The sequence below is a fragment of the Periophthalmus magnuspinnatus genome, chromosome 9, assembly GCF_009829125.3.
Source record: "Periophthalmus magnuspinnatus isolate fPerMag1 chromosome 9, fPerMag1.2.pri, whole genome shotgun sequence".
NCBI lineage: Eukaryota > Metazoa > Chordata > Actinopteri > Gobiiformes > Gobiidae > Periophthalmus > Periophthalmus magnuspinnatus.
The window spans coordinates 27,747,072-27,763,987 of NC_047134.1; the positions used below are offsets into that span (position 1 = coordinate 27,747,072).

Below are 16,916 nucleotides of genomic sequence, written 5' to 3' on the forward strand. Positions count from 1 at the left end.
ATCGGCTCAAAAACAAACAAAAACAAAAAAAAAACACATCGGCCGATTAGCTACTAAACAAGACGTTTTACTGAACAGAATGAATTTGGTTATTTTTGTTACACTTTAGATTCTCATGTACAGACCTCCATTCATACCTTGACAATTTGTTTAAATCAGCTGTGACATGTGACACAGCTTTGGCACCGTTATCCTAATTTGAGCAGGACGGTCTAGGTATAAAATAAATAAAAGCCAGTAAGAAAGAATCTAAAGTACAACCATAAAAGAACCTGATCAGATGGTTACTTTTTGTATTGATGTTTTTGTAATTGATTGAAGCAATAATTGCATTTGCGATTAAAGCTGACATAATGCAAAAGTCCAATAACCTACATACACCAAATCAACTTAACAAAACTACTCAAAATCAAGATTAAATATTCAGTTTCAACCATTTTGTTCTTTTGCAGTGTAAAGTCCACTGTCCAAACCAGTAAAGCAACAACTGTATTGACGTTCTGTAGTGTTCAAACTGCTTCACTTGTCCCTCCACTCAAGTACAAAAAAGACATTTAAAGCTACAATGAGCGATGATTCTGTTAAGCCGTACCAATAACACCGTTATATTGTAATAAATAGGACATAACCAAATCAAGTCCCAGGTTATCAGTAGGTATGGCAAATCTGTGCTTAGATAGATAAAGAACAGGATACAAACGTGTACCATAGTAAACGGTCCCCATTGGAGAGCAACGGTAGACTGGCAATATTGGTTCCAGAAATAAAGTTCCCATTCATTTTTTACATACTTGGGAAGAAAAAAAATGTGTACGCCAATTGTCAGTGGGGTAACCAACTAGTGATTCAATTTTATCAGAATATATTTAAAACAATCTTAGTTATGCTGAAATGCTTTATAGTTTTGCAGTATGTTTCACAACTAGATTCCCAATAAAATAGTATATCTTGTGGTATAGCTAATAAGACCGAATACATTATCTTTCAAATTCTGTACACCAAATTTCTCAATGTTTATGGAAAAAATGAAGAGAATTTGACTTGGGGAACAAGAAAGGTCCATTGAGCTCCACTGCAAATGGCCTAAATAGATTCCTATGAGACTGGATTGCTTCAACTGTATTATAATGTGACCAGTACTGCAGTGTATAGATTATGTCATGGGGTTTGCATAGGGCCCTATTGGAAAAATGTGAAGGTTTGTGAATGTTTGACAAATGCCCTGGATCCTAAATGGTTGCATCTCACTGTTATTGAAAAACAGTGATCAATGAATCCACTGTAAAATTATTAGACTTCAAATTACTTAAATTCAAAATATTAAGTTGTATTGACTAGTTTAGATTCATTTAGTTGTTTGATCTTGAATTTAGAAATTTTCCTGACTTTTGACATTTATTCTCCTTTAAAAAGAAATTGCATTTTAAAAGCAAACTAAATAAGTCCAAGAAGTCTTTGACAGAAATGTAAAAAAGTGGAACTAGTCAAAAATGGCTTGATACAAGTTAAACATGAAATAAACCTGAACTTGTCAAATCTAATCATATCAAGATATATATTTACAAAAAACTATTATTTTGTTGCTATTGAGTAAATGATGAAATAAAAACCACTCCAGTTGTACAGTACAGAGGATAGCTGTAAAGTTTTTGTAGTTTTCAGTTGACAGGAGGAATGCTAAAAAAGTACCAGCAATGTTTGATTTTGGCTCAAACTCAAGTAAAATATTTTTGACAAATAAAATAAAATCTATAAAAAGCACAACGGTACGACGGAGGTTAAAAAAAAGAAAGAAAAAAAGTGTTTTCTTGACACACAAAAATAAAAAATAAAAAAGTTAATTTGTTGCACCCAGACAAAATTTGAGAGACTGGATGTTTTTGAATACCGTAAAATCAAAATGTAGATTTTTGTTTATTGAAAAGTGTTATTCCTATGGTCAGTTAATTATAGGCTTTTCAAGAAGGCCACAAGTTTTAAGTCAGAGAAACACTTTTCATTCAGCTAATTTTAGTATGAAATTAGGCACGATTTAATTGTAAACTATTTTAAATTAAGTATTTATAAGTATGTTGTGTTGTTATCCAAGTGGTCTAAAAACAAACGAGCTACCAACTTGTTCTTTCTGGGTTGAAATTCACAAAATAAGTAATCAAAAATAAAAAAATAAAAAAAAGTTGTCATCTCACCGACTCTCCAATTCATAATGGCTTTTATAAATAAAAACAAGATTCAAATTAAAATAACCCTGTTTACAAGGTGAAATTAATTTTAAAAAGCCACAGTTAAGTCTGATGACAATGCATGTACTCCAATTTACTTAAAAAATTTAATTTAAAAAAGAAAAGAAGTTGGTTTGGAGTGACTTAAAATTCGACATTTCCTGGTGAGAGCAAAATGAATTGAAACTTTGGGACTAAAAACGCAGAGGCCCATAATTTGCGTTTAAAATGATAGATTTCTAAATTAAAAAAATAGGTAGGTAAATTGTATCGTTACACATTTTAGGGAGTAGAATGCAAAATGAAACCCATGATAAAGACCCCGCCCCAATGCTACATAGAGGGCCACTGTCCCTCCCATTGATCAATCAGTTGTGGAAGAAAACTTCACAATAGCAGGCACATGAATGGGTTAAATAAATATCATTCCTTGATCAGTTTTAAGTCCCCACTCAAATGGGTGACCAAACACTGCTTTAGTTAATTATTACGCATTAGTACACTGCAAAAAATGATCATTGATAATAGTTAAAATGACTTAAATTCAGAATATTAGTTTTGAATTGAGTCTTTAGAGAAGCTTTAGCAGGTCAAAATTCTTCTGTTTGTTTCAATGTATTTTTTCTTGTTTCCAGCCAAATCATGTGTACTATTTAGTAGTGCAATTTTCTTAATCCACTCACGGGTATTTTTTGGTGAAATTTGAAATGAAATATATATATATATATATATATACTGGAGACAAGTCAACAATGCCATGAAACTGTAGTAATCAGAAAGTTAAAAAAAGGTTCTAGAAAAGCTTCTGTTTGTCATACCTGCCCTCTGATTCACTTTGGGTTTGAGTACATAAATCAAGATTGAAAATATAATGGGAGAAACCATTTTAAAAGACCTAGACCACCAATCTAAATAACTCCAAATTCGTAAAAAACTACTCAAATAAGAAGTAATATTTAGAATTCAAATCATATTAACTCAAGTATACATTTTTGCAGTGTTCTTTGTTGGGGAAAGCTCATTGAGTCTTGAGGTCGAATAAATGAACTAAAAAAAAAAAAAGAAAGAAGAATCACATGTTGCGGACTACAATGGCTTGCGTCGCCAGAGACAGACACACGGGGCAGATCGGATCGGCGCTTCTGCAAATCCGAGTTGCACAATCGAGACAGAAGAGATTATGACCACACGGCACCAACGCGGCGATCACCTGACTCTCCAAACAATTGACGCACACCTCCACCCCTCTGCTGCCGCCGGCGGTCAGAGCGGGAGGTGAGGATGACGACGATGCAGTGCTGTCGCTCGATGAAGAGAAGGTGGAGCCGCAGGAGGGGAAGCGCTGGGCGTCCAGAGCTCCGGACGCAGAGAAGGGGCGACGCTGTACCCGCTGAGCCAGAGGGTGCTCCAAGGCATCAGGGCCAGAGAAGGTGGGGGAGAGGCGTGGAGTACCGGGCTGACTCACCTGCACACATAAAACACAGAATTTGCACTGATGTTAACAAAAAGTGGACCACAACTAGACCGATAACACGATAACACATTTGGAAGCACAATATCACAATAAACAATAATACTGAAACTACTTTATGCCACTTACACAAAGCAGGATCCCAGTAAACCGTTATTAAATAAACATGATTTAAAGGCTGGAAATAAAAAGCAGAATGAACCAATAATTAGCCATATGAGTCATTTATTCAACTCTCTACAGCTCAAATCTTATTGTACGACAACTAAAATAACAAACATCTACAATTTTGTAAAGAAAATGTACATGTAATAAATATTGAGCCTGGTTCCAGCTTTCATATATTGAACGATAAGTCGATATAGCGATATAATGGCAGGCCTCTGTGATTCCCAAACTAGGGGCCTCCAAAGGCCACAACAACAATTTTTAAGTCGCGTGTTACAGAAAATATCACAATAGAATTAAAAATGTATTCATGCCATTAACAAAATGACCCTAAAGCCCAGATTGATGTTAACATGACCTGCAATAAATAAACAGCAGAATTAAAAAGACTGTAATGAGCCATAGACGAACTAACTGACCCTCAACAACATCTTATAATACTAAAAACATAACACGCTAATCTAAAAAAGGTACATGGAATAAATCAAATATATATCGTCCAATTTAGTTAATTAAAAATTGATATATAAATTATTGTGACAGGCTTAGGTTTCCAAAGCTTCACAGTAACTCCTCAGGGAAGGTATGGCTTTTTTTCCCCATTTTTTAAGTATTTTTTTGTCCCAGCTGTAGTGTTAATCAAGTAGGAAAAGGTTGGCACAGTCGGCACAGGCAAAATTATCTTATTGCAATTATTCAGTCTGCAGCTGCGCTAAGATTTGAGAGGAATAAAATAAGGATTCTGTTCAGAGTACATCGTTTTAACATACCAAAGAACGGAATATAAATTGTTAAACTAATGGTCATTTTTATATAGCGCTTTTCCGGGCCCCAATATTAGTTGTTCTATTGATTTAAACGGTTCCATAGTAGATTCACTTACTTGGCTTTGGCGAGTATCCAGGGTTTGGAAAGTGGGCGGGTCTATGAAGGGACTCCATATTTGGCCTTGTGCAGGTGAGAACGCTGCCGGAGCTGTGGATATGGTCAGTGGGTCGAATCCAGACGAACTCCCACTCCCGAGGCTCACCAAATCTTCGGACCCCATGGGCAAAACACCTTCTCCAAACCAGAAACTTGAGCCACCATTACTGTTGTTGTTATTGTTAGAATTAGCATTGAACAGGCAAGTAGGGCTCAAGTCTGCCACACCACGATTTCCATTGTAGAAGGAATCGGCCGAGCTCGAACCACTACCTAATGAACTAGAGCTGTCATTTCGGTATGTGGAAGACATCCTTACACCATTATTGATATTGCTTTTCATTCGCTGGTTGTTTTCAATGCTCAGTGCGAGAATTGACCCAGCATTAAGGGACGACGCACTTTGGAGCCACCCGCCTTCTCCCAACCCAAGAGGTGTCAAAGAACCCTCGAAGCTGACATCTGTGCCGTTGAACTGGAAGTCGTTGTTGTCTGCTCCGGGCGTTTCGATTGGTCCACATGTTCCGGTACGCATGGCGATGTGGGCTTCGATTTCTTCCCGAGCGCGGTCCACATTCTCTGGCATTCCAGTGACTTCGAACACAGGTTCTTTGTCACGACTTGGAGTTACAATGTAAGTGTGGGTCTGCTGCTGGATACGTTTGATTGTGGCTCCTGAAAGATACAATACAACAACAATTAGATGTGTAATCCCTCATTTGTCCAGGAGTGGTGAAATGTAGAGAAGGTTTCAATGGTGGTCATCTGAACAGCTAGTAAACAAGGACAGGGCAGTTAGCTAGTAAACAAGCACCTCAAGCCAGTACCATGAAATTGAAAATGACTTCTGGGTGGGAGCCAAAACACCTTGACAGCAAAAACAGAGTCCATTTGACCATTGTCTCCACATCAGGGGTCACCAACAAGGTGCCCGCGGGCACCAGGTGGCCCCCAAGGCCTACATGAGTCGCCCACAGGCCGGTTCTAAAAATAGCACAACTCACTAGTGAGGTGCATCTAAAATTTAATTTTATTCTGTTGCTATTTTTTTAAACATCCTTGCATTTATATAGATTTAAAAATGACAATATCTTACAAATATGTTCATTATACGTGAAGTTTAGATAAGGTGAACTCTGACCTACTCAGTTCAAAGGTTAGTATTGTGCACATGACAAAACCAGTGCTCAGCTCACAAGTGCTGTGAAGGTGCACGCTGAATGCAGTTTATTTTTTACCCCCCAAAAAATTATCACTTTCACAACAAATTTTACAACTGTAAAAGAAACCTGCGTGTGTCGCATCTGTGGGGCGACTGTGCCGGCAAAGCGGCACAATGAGACACTTCACTACGTGCCACAAAAGCTCCATGCCAACTACCCACCAGGACACGCACTACGGTCAGAAAAAGCTCATGAGCTAAAGGCAGCTTTGGGTAAGTAACAGTCTTTTTTCACGAGACCAGTAAAAAGTCACAAAAAGCAGCAGAGATTTATTTAAAAATATGTAAGGTGATTTTTCTTTAACATTACATAATAACGTTTTGAAACATGGTGCAACATAGTTTATGTTTTGTTAAAAAGGTTTGTCAGTGGCTCGTGAAAATGGGACATTTTCCTATGAGATTTAGTGATATAAGTGATCATCTGAACACTTACTGAGCAATTACTGAGATTAATAAAGTTAAAGAGCTAAATATTGTTATCCGTTTCCCACCTTGCTATCATTGTTCATAATTATTGTGAGAAATCATTAACGTGATCACTGCCTTCACATAGATTATCATTAATCATTTTTAATAATGTATAATTGAGGACATTTGTTATTTCAGAAGAGCAAATCAACCTGCCCTCCCTATGACTCAGTGCCCATGAAGTAGCTCTCATTTTCAAAACGGTTGGTGACCCCTGCTCTACATTATACCTGAATAATTCACTTTTTAACTTCCATTGTATTGTCCCAAAAGCACTTTTATTATTATGGCTTTTACGATTGGTGGATTGGGTAGGTATTGGGGTGGTTGGATATTTACTGGAGCTGCAGCAGCTGAATGATTTCCCTTGAGGATCAGTTAAGTATTTGGATTCTGAATTCACTTTACTTTAAGGGGACATAAAGTCCAGTTTAAGAGCCTGTTGCCATGTTAAAACAGCACTCCCTCATTAGTATTAATTTACTCATAGTTGTATTTTGATTGGATGCTTTGAAAATTTCTGGTTTTCACTTATCCCCTATCCCCACCCACTGTTTTACTTGCAATTGTTTAAATCTCTGGATCACATATAAATTCCTCAACAATAAAATGAGAATCTATTGCTTACTACACTCAGAAAAAGGCGAGGTCAATCAGTTCTGCAGTTTTGAAGTCATTTTAGGTCAATATTGTGATTTACTAATAAACAAAAATGTAAAATATTGATCTAGGTGTGCTATAGTTTAATACTAAAAAACAGATTAAAAGCATAATATGTCTTTTTTAACAATCCAAACACCTGGCATTTTCATGTAGACTTTTTCTATGCAAACAGTAAAAACTAGTGACGTCAGATCCACTCCAAATAAGGCCTGTGTCCGTCCTGCCCTCTCCTGACTAACATATAGTTGAGAATTACCACTGTTCAATTTACAAATCAACCCAAGGGTTTTCTGACACAGAGGTGGCAATGTCAACATGAAAGAGTTAGAGCGCAGGGAAAGAAACTACAGAACAAAGTTCACATTTAATAAAATGTTTCCTAATAATCTAAATTTATAGGCAAAAAATAATGCCATACAAATGTATTGTATTTTACAAAGTACAAGTCACTTCAGAATGAAACTTCACAGGCCATTACTCATTCACTCCCTCCCTGCCCTGCAGCAGACAGAATCTTGTTCACTCTCATGACTGTTGATATAAAGACAAGATGGTTAAGTGTACCGGTTGGAGAATTGTTACTAGTATATTCACTAAAAACCATTTTACATAAAAAAATTAAATCTCACCTTTTGGACCAACAACCAGCCCAACAACACGATACGGTACCCGCACCTGTCAAATTCACAATAATGGTAAATACAATGTGCCAGTAGAAACACTTTTAAGAAACAACATTACTATATGTTTCACATTTGCTGACCTGGATAGTGGTCTGGCCGGGCAGAGCAGGGGCCCCGGGACCTGTCACGGCCGTCAGGGGTCCGGCCTTGTTTCGTGAGGCTCTGATGAGGGAAAAGTGTTCGGCTGCAGACAGAATCTCTCTTTTGGCCATCAGCACATCCTCTTTCCGACCTGTGACCACAAACACCGGCTGCTCCCCCCTCACTGGAGTCTTTATGTAGGTATTGGTCTTCGCTCTGAGTGCTTTAATCTTACAACCTGAAATGAAAGAAATAATGAAATGATGGGTGTGCAATATTGCCAAAAATTTATCTATCAATATTTTTGTGCTAAAATGTGCTAAATATCAAGGTTGGAGGGTTGTCAAGACACCAAGGCAAATACTAGTAAATACTAGCACTAATATAGAAACAAGATACTAATTTGGAAAGAAATATTATAGAAATGCAGATACAAAAATGTAATCAAAAATGAAAATACAAAAAATTTAGAAAAAGGCTTGATACCAGTTCAGAAAATGACATCCTTTTCTTTAACAAAATAATGTCATTTTAAGCACAAAGTCATTTTAGTTTCTGTAATATTTCCATGTGGTCTAGTCTTTGTATTCAAGACATGTCAACTTTTGCCCAAGTTATGCGCCGTTTTTCCAGTACTGACACTTGTTCAGTGTTAAAGTTGGTAATGAAACTAAAATTACATTTGATTTGTATCTGGGGATCGATTTCTTGCCAAGCACATATATTACCTGAAAACATGGTCATGACACTTTCAACAAACAATATGCGATTTGCCCAAACTGCAAAAAAGTCTTATTCTGCATTAAATCTGGACAAATATGTTCTGAAATGTGATTCTTGTGTTAGTTTGTGAGTCCTTTTTTTAATAATGTTGTCAATTTTTTCAAACGCAATTAAAATGTGAACTTTGAACTGAATCCTATATATATATAAAATATCACATTTAAGACATATTTACGGTACTTTGAATGAAATTGCGTGATTTAATTCCCCCCCCCCCTTCCTTAATTCAGTAGTTCTAGCCTTCACTTCCCAATGTTAAACCACAATCCATGAACACCAGCTTTTTTAACATTCATGTCCTGTCAATAATGCCACTCAGGAATTAACAGAGTATAATAAATTTAAAATTGCTCTCAGCTGTGGATGAGAGTCCAGCTTTACCAGGGCCATTTCCTGTTGTTGTCAACACTGCAGTCTGCGTGCACCCTCCCCCATCTGCTTCACCAAGAAGACATAAGACTTTCCAGCTCCTCTGCACTCTATTCCTCTGCCTATTGTGTACAGTTATGTAAAAAGAAAGCGGCGTTTCATACTTAAGAACACTTAAAATTTGTATTGGTTCATGTAGTTTAATTTGGTAACATAATGACTACATCTACACACATATAGGCCATTGTATTTTATAGACTTGAACAAAAAATGAGAGAACATGTAGGCTTAATTTTCTAATTCCCTTCTGTTCCTTTTTGCTTAAGTTTAAAATAAAATGTAAACACTACATGTATTCGTGATCTATTCACATCCTTACCAACTCAAACACCAATTTTCCCTGCGTTTTACAATATAATGTTGTGTTATGTTCTTCGATTTCTATTGTTACAATCAGCCACTTTCATTTTCAAGGTCTTGTGTAATTATTTTTCCCTTAAACATTTTTGTTGACAGTTTAAACAGCTTTTAAATTCTTCATTCAGAAGATCATCAAAGTCTGGCAAGAAAACGTAGAGTAAAGATTTTGTCACAGCTGATGTGGCAAAAATCAGCACACGTTTTAGTCATATTGAAAACAAGAACATGATACCAACTTGCTGTCAAACTAAAAAAATAAATAAATAAATAACTGTATCTACGTGACAAAGCTGGAAATTGGTTGACATAGAAACTTGAGGATGATGTTGTGCTTTGGGTGTTGACCTAGTTATATGCTAAGCTAACAACTTCTGGCTAACAGTAAGTGCTGAAAAAACGTGCATCTATTGTTGGAAAAAAGCGAAAAATTGCGATATAAATCTTATTATAAATAGATTTGTGCATCAGTATGAAATAATGAAGTTATGAGCTCAACTTCGGCATAATGTTGATCGGTTTAAGCAAGATTTTTTTCCTAAACATTGATGATTTTACAATATGAAACATAATGCAGATTTGGGTTGATAATAATATTTTAGCACAAATATTGCTGAAAAGTACTTACCCTGCCTTCCTACAATCTCTGCTACATGCTCGGAGCTCGGGACAGCCACACATTCAGTCGTATTTACGCTTTTCCGCCGATTTAGGAGCGAGCTTTCGGCCTCGTAGCTCGGATCTCCAAACACGCCGGACTGGAGCCTGGCCACGGTGCTCATCCCGGAGTCTTCCCGCTCATCCCCGGTGTACAAGAGCACCGTCTCTACCGGGGAAGTGTGCTCCAACCCGGCCTGGAGGTGCTGCTGCTGCTGATGGTGGCGGTGGGCCTGGGCTAGCAGCAGCGACCCACCACTCGGGCATTCACCGACTCCTCCCGCGTCTTCATCCCCGCTTAGGTCCTCCTCTGACGGCGATCGGTGCAAGCTAGGCAGTGGTTTCAAGTCTAAAACCGTACCGAGCATGCTAAAATGGGAGACCGGGGGGAGATTGTGGTGGTGGTGGGGATGGAAGGAGAGGTTTTCATCCGCGTCTTGTTGTTCTGGGGTGCTGCTATCCTCGAGGCCCATACCGGTGAACGCGTGGACTAGCGGCGGGGGCACTTCAGACTCGCCCTCCTCAGCTTCCAGCAAAGATGTACTGCTCGGCATGGTGCGAAATCTTACTTTAAATCTTTATAAAGATGATAATGATGTCTTGGAATACAGAAAAACAAAAAGCGACCAGCGCCTGATGGTTGAATTGTGTGGCTTTTGTTTTGTCTGCTCCGCCGTAAAACCCTCCCTTCACCGGAATCTCGCGAGATTTCGTATGTGGGTCAATCAAAACAGCTGTACATAACCTCAATGCATCAAAAAGTTACATAAAATTGCATTTTTTAAATTTATCTATTAAAAACATATGGTATATATTTGGATACAGGCACTGTGGCATTATGAATGTATGTTTTATTATTTTGTAATACGAGTAAATAGCTATTTGCTTTGACAAAGCATAAGATGTTTTTCTGTTGAGATGATGACACTGTTTCTTACATCTTTAGACCAATTTTAAAGAATTTCTCACATATTTATTTAAATAATTAGATTTAAATAATTACATTTGATGCTATTTCGACGGTTACAATGTGTCTTTATAATCTTTAAGCAGTTTATCCAATTTCAAGGGTAGAACATTTCTTAATGACCCTGTCTAATCTTTAAACAGTTCGCCGCTATGTGGTAGTATAAAAAGCAAAGAGTGTAATTTGTTATGTCAATTTACTGTTTTCAAAGTATGGGGGAAGAAAATTACAATGTGGGGAGATCATCTCTTCTTAAATCAACTGGACTTCACATTGCACCGGATCTACCGGGGAAGTGTGGACACATAAACCACCAGACGTGTTGAAGCCACGCTGGAACCAGGAACCAGATCGAATCATGCCAGACAGAAAAAAACAAAAAGAAATGTAGAACCAGCGGACCCGTGATTCCAGTTTAGAACCGTAAACGTGGCTCACGTGATCGATCCCTTCTCACTTCCCGTGTTCTTGACCAATCGCAGGCCACGTTCAGACCACGTCGTTTTACGCTGGTCACATCCGGGTGAGCTGTTGGAGGTGAGTGGCTAATTCTGACTGAACAATTAAAAATATCACATTTAAGACGTATTTGCTGTACTTAGAATGAAATTACATAATTTACACGTAGTACCATAATTGTATAAGTTATATCAGAGCATAAATAAACCACAATTAACTAAGGTTTTTGTTCTTTAAATCATCAGGCTCCTGCTCCGACCCGGTTAGCTTTCGGCTGCTAACTACTCACTGCTATTATCCAAAAACCATGTCCGTGTTTTTTGTCTTCTGATTCTACTTATGAACGTATTGAGTCAGTTTATCTTGTTGCAGGTCCAGTGTGGTTTTTATTAAGAGCCACTTGAGTGTTTTGTCCATCATGTACGGATCTCGGCTGCTGCAGGTGTTCTGTGCTCAGCTCCTATGGGTGTGGGTGATGGGCTCGGAGCTTACGTTTGAGCTGCCAGACAACGCCAAGCAGTGTTTCTACGAAGATATCATCATCGGTACTAAGTGTACTCTGGAGTTTCAGGTACAGTACTAGTCAAATTTCAATTATTTTTGCACTAGCCGATCAGTTACAGAAATAGTTCAGCGTTGATCGAGAATTCTGTTCTGGATAATAAGGGTGGTCGGCTTCCCCTGAACACTGGCTGGCTTATAAAACATGAGTGACAACATATTACTTGCAAGTTAACAATACATAAATAATAAATAGCTATTAATTAGAATTTTAATATATGACCTAAATAATTTGGGTTTCTTAAGTCAGTAGAATTGAAACATGTTGTTCACTGTAATATATCACAGCATATCTAAAATAACTTAACTATAGAAACCGGTTCTTTGACTTGCTTGCTTCTCAGTTCTGTAGATTTGAACAGCAAGTGTTTTAAAGTAGGAAATTGTGTGACATTTTTTAACCCTACATGTTTGACCTGGCCTGAATTTGTTGAATAATTTCAAGTGCATAGCAGTTGGAGAAAATAGGGGGTAGGTGGAAACAAAAATTCTCAAAGCATTCAAGGATGGAATGCAGAACAATACAGGTTTATTCAAACAATCATGAATCAATTTAACATTTTCGTTCTCAATGCAATATCATTACTATATACCCAAAACATAATAGGTAAAATCTTAGGTAATCTGGACGGAGCCTAGGTCAAGATCTGGAGATGGGTCTCCACTGCTCCTGAGAGGCTGCCCAAGGGGATGGGTCAAATGTGTAGACAGATTTCCCTACAAGACAATAAAGTGTACCTTAACCTTATAAATGTTGTTTTTGTAATTGCCATGTTATTCTGAGTTTTCAATAATTCTGTTTTTTATAGGTTGTGACGGGTGGGCATTACGATGTGGACTGTCGCTTGGAGGACCCCGATGGCACTACTCTTTATAAAGAGATGAAGAAACAATACGACAGTTTCACGTTTACGGCGGCGAAGAATGGAACCTACAAGTTCTGCTTCAGCAACGAGTTTTCCACCTTCACCCACAAAACTGTTTACTTTGACTTTCAGGTCGGAGATGACCCGCCTCTGTTTCCCAATGAGAATAGAGTCACTGCACTTACTCAGGTTAGTTGAGGAGATTTAACATCTATGAATGTCCTTCATTTAAACTATATTAGTATTTACATCTTGTTTATTTTTATATGATTATCAGACTTTCCATGCATTCTCTTTATTTTATCATGAATTGTGAATTTTATTAGGATAATAATAATGCATTAGTCTTATATACTGCTTTTCTAGTTGCTTTGCAATTTTGTGCATTATTCTTTTACCTTTTTAGTGATGATAAGCTGCTATTGACTAACAAAAGCAAGACTGCGAATCTGTGCCAACAGCCATTCCGACCACACTCATGCACCCATTGTATTCATACTATGCTATGTGGGTGAAGTGCCTTGCCCAAGGACAGTTTTTGCTTCTGGTCCCCCACTGTGGCACCTGGTATTTCCAGCAGTCTCCCATCCAAGTACTCGCCAGGCCCAGTCCTGCTTAGTTTCTGAGATCTGACAAGATCAGGCTTTGACAAGGAGGCTTTTGTCACAAAAAAAAACTAAACTTTGTTCATAGACAGTGGCAGTAAAGCATTTACTGATTCAAAGAAGTACCGCATTTAAAGGCTCTTTGAACTGCTTTGAAAACCTTATTGTGCTCACTACTAAAATCTAAAATGATGTGCTGGAAATATTTGTATTTTTCAATTATCACTGAAAAAATGATTTGGTCTGTAAGTATATACCCCCTATACTTCTGCTGTGGTTCGCATTTCCTGTTAAGCTGGACTTTCATTTATTTCAATGGAGAACTACAGCTATAATATGATAGAGTAGTGGTTTGTGTAAAATGCTCAGCGTTTATGTGCAACACCAAGTCAACAATCCACGCTTCCTCTGTGTGTCTTTAAGTTTTAATTGCTACCAAGATTGGCAGCTGTCAGCAAAATCTCACAACAACACCAGTGGAAATTTATTTCCACAACTATTACATGGTAATGACCTGTCCACTGTCCACTTCATTCTTCTTTTCTCTGTACCCTTGTTGACAGATGGAGTCAGCCTGTGTGTCCATTCACGAGGCTCTGAAGTCTGTCATTGATTATCAGACACATTTCCGTCTCCGTGAGGCTCAGGGCCGCAGTCGCGCTGAGGACCTTAACACTCGTGTGGCGTTTTGGTCAATCGGAGAAGCCATCATCCTTCTGCTCGTCAGCATCAGTCAAGTCGTCCTACTGCGGAGCTTCTTCTCTGACAAGAAAACCACCACCACACGTGTTGGGTCATAACAATCTGACTTTGACACACGGGTATATAGTTTGTTTATTTGTGTCAGGGCTTACGTGTGTGTTAACAGTGGGTGGTTATCAGAACATATTTTTGCAATCCATCAGAAAAGTGCTAAAATATCCCTGTAAATGTCTTGGTTAAGGTTCAAGTACAGCACAAAAAGTGGCCAGATTGTAAATACAATGTAAAGTGAAGAAGTACTCGCCTTGTTTGGACAATTACATTGCAAGTTTCTGTTCCTGTTTTCTTAAACATACAATATGTAACTATTAACTAGGGTGGCCACCAGTTCCTTGTCTTCATGGAGATGCTGTTGCTTAGCCCGGTATGTTTCACAGTATGGCATAAATCATATCTATCTCCATGAAGACAAGCAGGCAAAGCTATTCAGAATTGTAGTAAAGTGGGATGCATGTGTTTCAAGATATTTCAAAATACCTGTAATTGAATATATGTGAGATGGATAAGTTTAATGCCATACTGTGGAGCATTCCTGGCAAGGGAACAATCATCTTCATTGAGACAAGATAGCGGACCCCTACTAGAAGAGTTACATAGCGCACCTTTTATACAGAAAAAATGGCATACATCACTTTAGGGGTAGGCAATATATTGTTTAAAAGATATCTGGAGTATTTGGCTTTGCTGTTCTGAATTATATCAAACTGCTTGGTTTGGTCTCCACATTTAACCCACTGTAGTAATGTTGCCCTTAAACAACTCATTACAGACAATTATTTTACTGGTAAGTGTTTTGTTTTTACTTTCAGAGATTATTATTGCTGTGTTATAGTAGAGTTGTTCTCAAGTTTACCAAATACTACCCAAGAAAATATCTGACCACCAGATCAAAAATTTAATCTTTAACAGGGCTATACCAGTTCTAAATCAAGGCTCAGCCATGACTTAAAGGTGCATTATGGGGGGTCCATGACCTGCTTGTCCCATGGAAATGTTATTGCTTTTCCTGGAATGTTCCATGTTGTTAAACTTTTGCATCTTACATTTCTTCAAGTACAGATGTTTTTATTGCAAAAAATTACCTTGACCTTACCATGAGCAGGCCTGTCCCTCCACAGATCTGACCTGTAACTTGGCCTCGTGGCATCAGCGCCTTGTCACCATGGAGATGGATAACATACTGTGAGACATCCTAGGCAAAGCTATTATAATAAGCAGGTGGCAGGTCTTGACAGGGTACATAAGTTACATAAGTATTTCCAAATAAGTACAGTAACCTGGATATATTTGTCTTTAAATTAAACTAAAACTCGCAATGTAGAGAAGCCGCCTTAATAGTTTAAAAACCACTGTTGACAGTAATGTTTATTTTTTTTGTTTTATTATGTCATTCATTTCACAAAGCAAACAAAAAACAGCTGATTCAAATTCCCCTTGGTAACACATTTCAAATACGTGAACATTTTTAATCAAACTGCTGCCTCTAGATAACTTGTAGAATTATATAAATAGCTGGCCCCGAGATGTTACCAAAATGGAAGGTTATGATTCATTTTTCTATGTCAAATATCTGGTCTATTTATAAAACTGTATTTGAGTAAAAGCCAAGTAAACCCTGTGTATTCTTCAATTTAAGTCTACCTATTATTTATGTTTTGTGTTGGTTTTATACTATACAGTTTTATAATTTGTTTTGGGGTTTCTGGATTGTCCATTTTTATTTATTTACTTAATAGAATGGCCAAATGCGACCAAAAATCATTACAAATCATTATAAACAGTTATTGGGATCTATCTGTTTCTTCTTGGGTTAGGTTTTGCTGATTTGTTTTCACCATTTATCTTGTAAATGTATAATTACAAACACTGTTCAAAACCAAACCAAATGATTAAGAAGAACCCAAATAAAATCTGCCCCATGGTGTTGACTGTATGGCGGTTTTTTTTGGAGTCATTAATAATAATAAACCCCATATTTCTCAGCTGGAAATGCAATATGGTTTGTCAATACTTCCATGCAAATATGTTGTAGTACTGGACTTCTCTTACAGGGGGCGACATACTCAAGGCCATGACAGATTGTGTTTGTCTCATATAAATCTAACAAACATATCTCCTGTACTGGAGGAAGTGTCTGGGGTAAGAGAAGTCAAGGAGTCCCTATTTAGACTACGACCTGGCCCCGCATAAGCAGAAGAAAATGGATAGATATTTCCTATTTCACCTGGGTCAATGTTTTTGTATGCCTTGTCCCTATAATTATAGGTTTGTTTTTTTTATTTTTATTGCATAACTAAACTTTAAAAAACATTATTAATCCACAAAAATACTGAACTTAGAAAATGGTAAATAAGTTGAATGATGGTTGTCTAATAAATTCTTCAATGTTTTGTCTAGGTAATTGTAATAAATTATAAAATATATATTCTTATGTTATTAGATTATTATTCTAATAGGACATGGGCAAATATAAATTATTCTTTAAGGCTTCCCCCAGAGCAGGAGTGTCAAACTCAATTTCACCAAGGGCCACATCAGCAAAATGGTTGCCCTCAACCTTGCATA

General features: G+C 37.5%; 2 protein-coding genes across 2 annotated transcripts; one reads left to right on the plus strand and one right to left on the minus strand.

Moving 5' to 3' along the window:
• Nucleotides 1-3,222: 3,222 nt before the first annotated feature.
• Nucleotides 3,223-10,795, minus strand: LOC117375737 (RNA-binding protein MEX3B-like). Its single transcript, XM_033972052.2, has 5 exons — nucleotides 10,103-10,795; nucleotides 7,905-8,143; nucleotides 7,771-7,816; nucleotides 4,745-5,460; nucleotides 3,223-3,687 (listed from the first exon to the last, which is right to left on the minus strand). Exons 1-5 carry the CDS (start codon nucleotides 10,683-10,685, stop codon nucleotides 3,295-3,297), a joined length of 1,977 nt encoding a protein of 658 aa, XP_033827943.1. The 5' UTR covers nucleotides 10,686-10,795; the 3' UTR covers nucleotides 3,223-3,294.
• A 779-nt stretch (nucleotides 10,796-11,574) lies between these two features.
• On the plus strand, nucleotides 11,575-16,284 carry tmed7 (transmembrane p24 trafficking protein 7). The gene is made up of 4 exons (XM_033972054.2): nucleotides 11,575-11,635; nucleotides 11,930-12,128; nucleotides 12,928-13,173; nucleotides 14,153-16,284. Exons 2-4 carry the CDS (start codon nucleotides 11,976-11,978, stop codon nucleotides 14,387-14,389), a joined length of 636 nt encoding a protein of 211 aa, XP_033827945.1. The 5' UTR covers nucleotides 11,575-11,635; nucleotides 11,930-11,975; the 3' UTR covers nucleotides 14,390-16,284.
• Nucleotides 16,285-16,916: the final 632 nt, after the last annotated feature.

Excerpts from the sequence above, each read along its gene's own strand:
- LOC117375737 (XM_033972052.2), bottom strand. The coding sequence starts at position 10,685 with ATGCCGAGCAGTACATCTTTGCTGGAAGCTGAGGAGGGCGAGTCTGAA. Across the intron at positions 8,144-10,102 it reads AGAGATTGTAGGAAGGCAGG|GTTGTAAGATTAAAGCACTC; the intron begins GTAAGTACTTTT and ends CTTTCATTTCAG. Across the intron at positions 3,688-4,744 it reads TGGATACTCGCCAAAGCCAA|GTGAGTCAGCCCGGTACTCC; the intron begins GTAAGTGAATCT and ends TTATGTGTGCAG.
- tmed7 (XM_033972054.2), top strand. The coding sequence starts at position 11,976 with ATGTACGGATCTCGGCTGCTGCAGGTGTTCTGTGCTCAGCTCCTATGG. Across the intron at positions 12,129-12,927 it reads AGTGTACTCTGGAGTTTCAG|GTTGTGACGGGTGGGCATTA; the intron begins GTACAGTACTAG and ends TGTTTTTTATAG. Across the intron at positions 13,174-14,152 it reads GAGTCACTGCACTTACTCAG|ATGGAGTCAGCCTGTGTGTC; the intron begins GTTAGTTGAGGA and ends CCTTGTTGACAG.